This window comes from Paralichthys olivaceus, chromosome 16 (genome assembly GCF_024713975.1).
Source record: "Paralichthys olivaceus isolate ysfri-2021 chromosome 16, ASM2471397v2, whole genome shotgun sequence".
NCBI classification, from domain to species: Eukaryota; Metazoa; Chordata; class Actinopteri; order Pleuronectiformes; family Paralichthyidae; genus Paralichthys; species Paralichthys olivaceus.
Window position 1 is genome coordinate 15,438,068 of NC_091108.1, and position 10,456 is coordinate 15,448,523.

The following is a 10,456-nucleotide window of genomic DNA, read 5'->3' on the forward strand; positions in this document are numbered from 1 at the left end:
TGTTGTACACTGATTCGGTTTTATACAGCTCTATACGTAACACACTGGATTATTCATTTCCCCCTCATTGTTCACTCCCTCAGCTTCCAGTTCAGTGGCTGCATCGCCTCAGGCCCCTTGCATGTGAGATGATGACATGACATGAAATGCTGATTGTTGGATTAGTTGTACCACAGCAACAAGCATATTCCATGCATCGTTTTTGGGCAGCGGTGTTTGCTTGCTGTCATAAATGCATCTGGGAGGAACCTCTATAGTGGATACATCTGCCAAGGCCCATCAGTCCCTTTATGAAACCACATCTAAATTCATTATATCCAAATTTGAAGACTGGATCACACACTCATAGACACAAACTCCTTAAATATGTCTGATTTATATCTCATCAAAATCAATAAATACACAAACACGTGATCCTCATCCAGATCCACAGCAAAATGTAAAAAAAATTCTGCATTTTCCCCCAAGGTTTCGTGGTAATTCCTGCAGTACTTTTTGAGTAATCCTGTATAATAACCAATAAACACAGATGAAAACATAACCCCCTTTTGGTGGAGGTAAGTCTCTGCTGTGTACAAACATGCACTCACAACATCCCTCTTTGATTCCTCACAATCTGTGCATCTTCACAAAAACACAAGACAATCATTTTGGAGTTTGACCTATAATCTGTAGCCACGGTCACACAGACAATAAAGCCAATCTGCATCATTTGCATGCAATCGGCTAGTAAAAGTCGAAATGGTTCGCATGTATTTGAATAAATGGAAACCTGGATTTGGCTGTATCAGATAATGCAGTAAAATGATTGTTTTGCCTTTGCCTTTGCCACCTCCCAGTCTCTGAGCTACTGTATCTGATCATCCCACTCAGTTATATCAGCACTCATCTGACCCTTTGTCAGCAACTCATCCACCAGAGACCTCACAGTCTAGTATCTTGTGCCACACATTCACCATTATGCATGGATGATTGGATGTTACACTGCGATGTAATTTTTACATGGAGCAAAAGTCACAGGATTAAAGGCCCAAGGTTTGAGGTCAGGCTTTATACACACCACTTAAAAATTGCAGGCCTTATTCTGAAAATCAGACTTTAATTTCAGTGCTGTTTGCGTCCTTTGGTCATTCAGAGGCATGATTTCCCAAATGCTGCCTCTGCTTCCTTCTTCTCGAGCCAGGATAAACAGAAATAATGTGCTCCATCACTCCCACTGCTGTGTGAGGGTGTTTTTAGCTGCCAGTGAAGAATCGCAAAGCAAATTCCTCCTCCTATCCGGTGCCAGGGTTTACGCAATACATGATTCACTCCAGGGGCAGATATTGTGATCTCACTCACATCTTCTCTGTGGCTATAATCCTGCTCACCCATTTTCACATACAACATATGCACAGATTGTATACTGTGTATTAGATGCACAACAGCTTACACCTGAGAGTTTCATTAAATCTCAAGTTGTGTTGGCATGTTGTAGTCCCTAAAATGAGATTAGCAATATTTTCCACTATAAATGTGAGACTGGGAGGGGAGACAGCAGTGTGGTATCTGTGTGTGTGGAGCCAGGGAGCAGGACAATAACACAAGGTTGCTAGGCATGTGAGCACAGCCGCAACACTGATAAATATGTGCTGGACATGTTGGCATTGTATAATTGCTTGGATACAGCCACACAAGCTTTATCAACGGCCTTAGCAACAGCAGTGTTGCCTTGTGTAAAGAAGGCAGAAAATAATCTGAGGTAAAGACGAGTCTAAGATTTTCATGTTAGAAAAAGAAGAAAAGATCTCAAGATATGGATGACAACTGGAAATCAATGTTTTATTTTCTTCTTGAAAACCTGAAATAAATTGGAAAGGCGTTAAATAGATCGGATATTCCCTCCAAGGCCCAACAGTCAAATTCAATCAAGCTGCTTCGAATTGCACACACTCATAGATATCAGTTTCCTAAACATGCTGGATTTTTCATCAAGACCAAGCATGACTAATGCCCTGGGAAATCAAGGAAAATGTCAAAAAAACATCCTCTTTCACAAAATTTTGTTTACCTGGATTTGCCCTTTGATCCGGATCTGCACCAAAATTGAATGGGTTCTGCCCTGATCCATTCCACATTCTTCCACCATAGTAATCTATCCAGTAGTATTTGTATAATCTTGTTTAGACACAAAGCAACCTACCAATGAACAAACAAATAGGGGTGAAGACAAAAAAAAGCATTAATCATAAAGATGTGAAAATTGATTAGCAATATTTACAGTAAGAGGAAATCTTTGTATCCATCAGCACAGTGATACACAACAGCACTGCAGGCGACACCTCCACTAACCACTGTAAGAATATCATTAACACATCCTGCACCTAAGATGATAAAAACTGTATCCGACAGCTGAAGTAAAAGTCTCCTCACGTGCATCATCAACATGATGCATTACGTGCTTAAAACCGTGAGTGACAGAAAAAGGAGGAAAAGGGAGCAGGAGCAGGGACTGCAGCTCAGCTCCTCTGCCTGCTCAGCAAGAGCTATTTTTAATTCATGAGAGACAAAGGAGCAGAATCGTCCTTTATCCTCTCTCTCACTAACTATTGTTTTGCCTCCAAATGTGGCACTTGAAGACAGCGTGCACGCCTTACAGCTATGTTTAGGCCTAACCTCAAATAAATGAGAATGCCTCTCCATCTGCCCTTGAGTCTTTTTTTTCTCATCCTGCTATTCGTGCACATTTTCTCTGCTGGCCCATACTGTATGCGGAAGGGGTGCTATTTTTTTCCAAGGCTGAAGGCCAAGGTATAATTACCTCAGAAAGGCATCTGAGCTAAAGAGTAAGGAAGCAGCTGTGGAGATTTTCTTTTATATTGCACTCTTTGTACTGTTCTCCTCACTGGATGTGTCTTAGAGGAGAAAGAAAGTGGTTTAAAGTGGTAATAACTGTGCACTTCCAGTAGAATATGACCTGATGCTGCTGATGTCAAGGACAAACTAGCTCCTAGCTGAAGACTGCGAGGGAAAATTCATCTGAGCGGAACAATTCTGTCATCACTGGTTAAATGCTTGGGATTTTTATTCATTCATTTAACTTTTATTTTAACTAGAGACCTGATTTACAATATGATAAATTTCAAAGAATAAACAAAACATTCCAAGACACAAAGAAAACACAAATAAGAAACAGCATAAGGGATTCAAATTTGATTTAAAGCAAATGAATCAATTAAAACAAATGAATAAAATATAATAAGAACAGCTAGTGGTAAAATAAGATAAGAATAAAAATGATTTGAGCTTTCAGATTGTTCTGTAGGTTAATGCACATTGAGAAAAACTGGATTTTCCGAACTCAGTAAAAAACATTTGGCACGTGCAGTGTGAGCCAACTCATTTGAGTATATTTGATGCAAGCCCACATTAAAAGACAGCAGTGATGTGAGGGGGATCTTTTCAAAATATAATAGGATACGGAACTGGGTTTTAAAAATATACCAAGAACAAGACAATAAACAGAAATGTAAAATATATACTTACACTTTTTTTGAGACTCATGGGTCCACATAAAAATAATATAAAAATAAATAAATAAATAAATACAGAAAAACTATTTTAAAATTCAATTATCGCACCTTACACAGGGATTAAATACACATCAGACTTTTGTTCCAGTGTTTCCATAAACAAGATGAGTAGTGTTGTGTTGGTTAAGGCCTTTATGATAAAAATTTTTTGAAGTCACATAATTAGAATGTAAAATTATACAGAAATATACCAATAATACAGTTTATACATCTGAAAATAGCTTACAGATTAAGGTGTAATGTTCTGACAGGGTGAAATAAGTCAGTGGCCGGTATATTGATCATAAACCATATTTTAAAAAATTTTTTTCCTATTGATTAATGATATGTTTATAGCATGAAATAAAACGAAATAAAGACATAAATCACTAAAATAATTTTTAACTGTTTTACTGATTTAATTTTTTTTTTAAACTTTCTTAATGTGCATCTTTTTTGGGTACATAAGAAAGCTGTGTGTTATACATCCATTATAAAGATGTAACTCTATAGATCTATAACCAACAACCTCGCACTGACATAGTTTCTCATTTCATCTGATCTGTTGCTGGTAAATCAGACAAAGAGAATTCAAAGAGGAATCTCCCCAGCCCACTTTCTTCCTTCTCCTGTATCTGGGGTTGCAGAGACACCTAGTGGCCGTAAGTGTTCTTGTCTCAGTGTTTCACTTTGAAGTTGCCTAGGCATACTGTACATGTGTAACATGGAAAGGCGGAGGTGTTTGAAATAACTGCTCCTGAATTCCTTTGTGGAAGTGCCTGCAACAAACATAGCGACAGGCCCACAGCGGAGCCCCCTCAGAGCCAGAGTACAGTGGTGATTCATTGGGACCATTGGGACCATTTTAAGCACGGCAGCATTGTACAGGGAACTCATATTACTAACACAGGTATGGCAGGCATCCTGTCCACTTGGAGTAAGAGTTTAAATAAGAGGTCGCCAGCTGATGTCCCTCGGAGCCCAGACCATGTCGGAGAGTCACTGCTGACAGTTGTAGCCCAGTGTCTGGATTATCATAACAACCCAGCGACAAGAGGTAGGATCTCACAGATTGGACATATTACCTCCACTATTTTATCCCAGTACACACAGGAGCTGGGGGCTTATTGTAATTTGAATGTGCACAGAAAGAGTTTATTTTCAGGTAGAAGTAGAAACAGAGAGACCGTGTCTGAAGATGTTCCAGCTCACAATAGAGGGTTAACTCACTTCACATAGCACTGATGCTAAAGATGTTTACATGTCTCATCCATCTGATATCTATTTAGAAGGGCCCTGATTTATGGATTTAATGACTGACCGGATGAATTACAATTAAATAGACTTAATAGGCACATGCACTCAACAGCAAAATAATGCATGTTTGTATAATATAGCTTTGACATGTAGATTAGTTGACTGTCCTTTGCTCACACCACTCAGTTGCTGGTGTGTGCTCCTCAGGTAAGTATTTGCTGCTTTGGTGCTGTGTGGTGGAGCGTGCAACTTTTTTTTAAGGCACCAAACAGTTCACAGGACACCTGACAGGAAACAGTTATCACTGTAAGGACGAAGCAAAAAATACTTCCTGAGACATTCATCATGAAAGAGCGTGATGATAGCAGGCCAGGCTTTGAATTCCACCCTGCCACTCAGTGTGCGTACAGAGTAAACATGTACTAAAGCTAAAAGTGCAGCAGCAAACCTCAGAGTCCTCATGTCTCAGGTTTGCCTACGTATCAAACCTTTATTTTGTAATAGGAGCTTAATAAAATCCAGAGAAAGTCACAAATAACATAAAATTTTAACTTTTGTATTTTTTTTGTAGTTGTTTGTGTCTTTTTGTAGTACTTTTGTCTTTTTTTGGGGGGGGGGGGATCCAGGAGGTTTCTTTTCACTTACTTTCTGGTGAGATGGAGAATGTTTAACATGTTTATGGGACTGATATTTATAACTATGTACAATTTGGTGCAGATCCCAAAAACTGTGGATTGATTGAATCTAAATGTGCTTTGTTGGGCCATGGTGAAGGTGAGTTTGTCTCCTCAAATTAGTTTGTTTTACTTTGTGTTTGTGTCTTTTGACTCTTTAATCGTCTTTTTTTGTGTTTCTTTGTGTGTTTGTGTTGTTATCTTTCTACCACATGCCATTCATCCCTCATTCAGTCAGGCCTTCAGCATCACAAGATGTGAGAGTGGCAGCTGGAAAAAACATGAACCAAGGACATAACGGTAAATATTATACAGTGAGGTCAGCTGATCCCATCTGCCCTCGGCTCAGGATATGTACTTCATTAAACTGATAATAGGGAAATCTGAACAATGCGCTCTTGCTTGGATAAGCAGTTTCACACCAGTGCTGTGAGCTGGAGCAACTTCTCAGACTGTCCCCCTCCACTGCTTCATGCTGTGACACTGCAGACTCAGTAGCTTTTTTAAATAGGCAGAAATATGAGGATGGATTTATTTTAAATGTACTTTTCTGCTGTCGTTCAGATCGCCTTTTCTCACCCGATGGCTATGATACTGTTTCCATTTAAGTTCAGTTTTAGCCATTTCACTTCAATCGTTTCAGATTTTCACGGGTCTGATTAACTTTAGAGTGAATATACTTTTTTATTGCTGTAGTGAAAAATGTTTTAATCACTGTCAGTTTTGATAAATGAGAAAATGATCAAGCTAAAACAGAGAATTCATGTAAAATATTTCAATCTGAAATGTGGACAATATGTACTTTAATTTTGAACAATATATTTTCATGGTATAAATGTGTTTCCTCCCTTATAGCTGACACAGAAGGCCATGCAAGGTCAAGCTCTGAGCCTGAGTGAGACTGCCTGTCCCACATATCATTGAGGACACCAGCCATTCCATATAAGTTATTAGGTAGGAAGTCACCTGGCTCTTTTTTGCTGGACTGTAATGCAAGGGGTGAGGTGACATTTCTGACCGTGTGCGTCTCCATGTTTAGCTGAAATCAATACAGTTATGTGTGGAACTTGAGGCCCTGGAAGGGCAACGGTCAGCGTGTCTTTACAGAGGAGAAAAGTTGGGAAGTTGTCAGACTCGAGCATAAAAAAATACACGTACGTGTGTGACTGTTGTGAGCACATGCAGCATGCAACCTCGCATGGAATGTTTCGAGGAAACTTTTACGGGCTCCTTCAGATGTCTTGTGTCACTCTGGGGTTGTCTCTCAGCAACATTTCCCCATCGCAGCTGGGAATGTAATACAATAAGGAAATTACTCATCGAAAAGGAACTCGTTGGCTTGTTTTCGAGCTTTGCTGCTCCCTCTGGTCAGGTTTTTATCCTCTGCAAAAATTAACATGTTAAAGGGCGGAATGATGACTACAGAAATACCCAACAATATAAAACTTCCATTTCATAAGGACTATTCTGCATCTGAAGGAGAGTAAATAAATAATGTGACTTAATTGTTGACTCCTACTTAATTTATTGCTATGTCCTGTGGCTCATAATACAACAGACTATTGATTTAGACAGGGCCATGACATCCCAGATTTGATGTGAGCAAATGACCGCACACGCTTTACAACACGGTCACGTAAAGACATTTGTCATAAATCATGTTTGTGAATAAATACCTGACAATTTCATGAGTGGGTTTGCATTGACCCTCACCTTGACGCTAACGCTCGGCAAACCCAAAACTAATAACTCATGATGTCTCAGCCGCCCATTCTTTTGCCTCTGAATCAAGGCTAATGTTGTTTATGGGGCTGAAAGCCTCATGTGCAGCACTGAATACTGTGTTTTGTGCAAATGATATAGGAGCTGCAGGGAGCAAGAGGAGGCACATGCAAAGTGTTGTTGTTGTGTCAAGAGAGGAGCCAATGACTTTGTGTTGACAGCTGAAGTGTACAGGATACAGCAGGTAAGTTTTTTTTTCATGGAGCGCCTCATCAGCATTAACACCTATCAGCTGCCATCTTGTTTACCCTTTTGTAGAGTTGCATTGTGTTCAAAATGTGATGTTTACCTGGGGTACTTCCTGTCCCAGCCCAGCTCCCATATTCAGGCACTGCTGTTTTGCAGGGTTGTCAGGATTCTTATTTCTTTTGTATAAAACTGGACTTATTTTCAAAACAGCAAACATGCACCAAAGGTACAGTAAAATCTGTTGTTCTCTTTAATCGCAAGTTTGTTTTGCGACCGATGGCTTAGGATTTCTGCTCTGTTCATGATCCTGCTGGGGGAAAGTGCTTTTCCCCGTATGCTGCATCACAGCTAAATATAAAATAAGCTGCGATTCTTCACAGGTCTTTTCAACAATCTTTCCGTTCGGCCTCAGCGAGCACAGGAGGACGTAGATCATCTGGAAAGATGTTCTTTGTGGCAGGAGCCAAAAATACAAGAGGGGCGGTGAGAGGAAATGAGAGGAGGTAACAAAGTTTATACAATTCCAGGCCTGAACATCCAGTAAAAAGTAGAGAGAGGTTGGATTTTCATGTCATTTGTCATTTTCCATCATCAGCTCAATCTACCAGAAATTTCGAGAGGTAGATTTATTAGACAAGAAGAAGACAGTGACAGCTCTAAAGCCCGGAGAAGATCGGGCCATTTTCCTTGGTCTGGGAATGATCCTCTCATCTGTCATGATGTACTTTGTCCTGGGGATCACCATATTACGCTCCTATGCAGACAGGTACAGGCCTTTTATTCAAACACCTTAAGTAGGAGTTAACTTCCTGCCAGAATCATGTTTTATTCATCACATGTGCCTTTTGACAAACTGAGTCAGTGCTCTCTCAAGCTGAAAATTGCAAAAATAAATACTTTTTTTGAAACCAGATTATCTGGGACAAATTACACCCCAAACCACGTTGATTTCACACCATAATACCACTCAAAATGCTTTCTCTTTTGTGCATTGAAATTGGATCTTCATTTAAATGTCAACACAGTGTGTGGACAGAGGAGGGTGTGTGTGTTGTTCGCAACTCCACGGTCACAGCAGACATGAACTGTTCCTACAACTGTGGGTCAGACTGCTGGAGAGTCTCCAAATACCCCTGTCTGCAGGTCTACGTGAGCGTCAATAACACGGGCCGTGTCAGCCGTTTATCTCACAATGAAGAGACCCAGGATGCCAGCTCTGAAGTGAGTACTGTGCCAGAGGGAAAATACAAGGAATTACTGAACCGTTTCAAATGTTGGCAGCGGCTGTCAGATGTTGGCCTGGTTATAGATGCACTCTGCTCCCATGCAGAAAATGTTAGCAGATAGGATTTGTAATTTTTCCTGGTCAAGCTAAAAGAAAATGTATTCAGTGTTGTGAAATAAACAGACATCATTGCCCTCTAAATAACCTCTGTGTGCCTCCGCCCTGTCCTTGCAGTGTTTCTATGTGCCCAGGTGCCAGAAGGACAGCGTGGCCATGCACACCATGATTATGAACATATCAGAGCACTTGAAGGTCAACCAGCAGGTCCCCTGTTACTACGACCCCTCCGAGCAGCAGGAGACCGTTCTCCTGACCCGGCTGTACGACCACAGCGTCGTCCTCCACTCGCTGCTCTGGCCCTCCTGCATGATCACAGGAGGGGCCCTCATCATCATGATGGTGAAGCTCACACAGTACCTTTCCAGACTCAGTGAGGAGATAGGGAAGATCAAGAGGTGAAATACATTCGGCAGCTATGAAAGCCAAGCATATGGTGGTTCAGTGACGGACACGTGATGTGACAAGGATTGTTTGAAGCAAGCAACCTTGGTGTGACCTCTAGCAAACTTTCCTCCTCAGCTGAGACATGTGGAACAGATGAGATTCACTGCGGCCTGAGGATGTGACTGTTTATAAAAGTGGAGTGAATGTTCCAAGGCGGCAACTGTCTGACGTGTAGCTGGCTCTTGTACAAGGAAAACTGGACTGGGTTTTGCATGGTGTTAGTAGATAACAAAAAAACTCTGTAGTTACTTGTTTACAAGGAAGTTCATTCTACCAGGAAATTTAAATCCAGTGTATTATATGACACCAATTATATTGCTAATGTTTTTATGATAATGCCAAAAAACAGACATAGCAAAACACTGTCCTGTCTTTCCAAAGATGTCTTCTGTGCTTGTGCAATGTTGTACAACTCTGAGAATTTGTCTTTGGTGTATTGAAATCCAAATTGTTTTCTGAAACAATAATATATTCTTATTTTATACTCACCACCACGATGACCAATTATGACTAATGACCAGTATGCAGTAGGCCTTTTATCTATTTTTGTATATACATGTACACATATTATTTTAATGATATTGTGCTACACCTACACCAAATATTTGAAAAGCACTTTTCATAACAATGTAACGCAAAGAGCTTTCCAGAAAAAAGCCAGACAAAGACACATCCAAGGCAAGACAGCATTTCCAGGAACTGAGGAAATGCTGTCGAAAATCGCATAAATTTGAAATGTGGATAAAATAAATATGATAAAAATAATAAATAGAATATTAAAATAACAAAAGAAAAATGAAATGAATAAATCTGAAACATTAAAAGACAAAAAATATGTGAAAATGATAAAGAGAATAAAAAAATGCTTAAGAAGATGTGAAAAGAATAAAGATAAAATAACAAAATGCTAAAAGGGATGTGAAAAAGATGAAGATAAAATAATACATTTCTTAAAGAGATGTGCAAATGATTGAATAATACAATACTGGAAGAGACGTGAAAAGAATAAAAGTACAATTATAACATTCTAAAAAAGACATATCAAAGACATTATCAAAAATGATAAAAGTGAAATAAAGATAAAAAAGAGGAGTAAGTACCAGAAATAAAAAGTGGGATATTAAAGTAAAAACATTCAGACAAAGCAAACAGCTAGGCAAACAATTGAATAAATAAAAGGATACATTCGTTAAACAGAATAAGATGTATAAAGT

At 39.5% G+C, this 10,456-nt stretch overlaps 1 protein-coding gene across 7 annotated transcripts; it reads left to right on the forward strand.

Moving 5' to 3' along the window:
* Window positions 1-4,353: 4,353 nt before the first annotated feature.
* Window positions 4,354-9,733, forward strand: LOC109639687 (calcium-activated potassium channel subunit beta-2-like). 7 transcript variants are annotated; one of them, XM_069511115.1, is made up of 9 exons: window positions 4,354-4,608; window positions 5,526-5,582; window positions 5,717-5,782; window positions 6,338-6,436; window positions 7,346-7,679; window positions 7,834-7,956; window positions 8,049-8,219; window positions 8,479-8,674; window positions 8,913-9,733. In XM_069511115.1, the coding sequence occupies exons 5-9, from the start codon at window positions 7,546-7,548 to the stop codon at window positions 9,195-9,197; spliced, it is 909 nt and encodes a 302-aa protein (XP_069367216.1). In that variant the 5' UTR covers window positions 4,354-4,608; window positions 5,526-5,582; window positions 5,717-5,782; window positions 6,338-6,436; window positions 7,346-7,545; the 3' UTR covers window positions 9,198-9,733. The 7 variants fall into 7 exon arrangements, with proteins under 7 accessions (XP_069367216.1, XP_069367212.1, XP_069367213.1 ...); XM_069511111.1 differs by having other exon boundaries at window positions 5,721-5,782; XM_069511117.1 differs by having other exon boundaries at window positions 4,356-4,608; window positions 5,721-5,782; window positions 7,346-7,448.
* Window positions 9,734-10,456: the final 723 nt, after the last annotated feature.

Bases quoted from the DNA above. Each gene is read 5' to 3' on its own strand.
- LOC109639687 (XM_069511115.1), top strand. From the start codon at position 7,546: ATGTTTACCTGGGGTACTTCCTGTCCCAGCCCAGCTCCCATATTCAGG. The intron at 8,220-8,478 runs GTACAGGCCTTT...ATGTCAACACAG, and splicing joins TTACGCTCCTATGCAGACAG to TGTGTGGACAGAGGAGGGTG. The intron at 8,675-8,912 runs GTGAGTACTGTG...CTGTCCTTGCAG, and splicing joins CCCAGGATGCCAGCTCTGAA to TGTTTCTATGTGCCCAGGTG.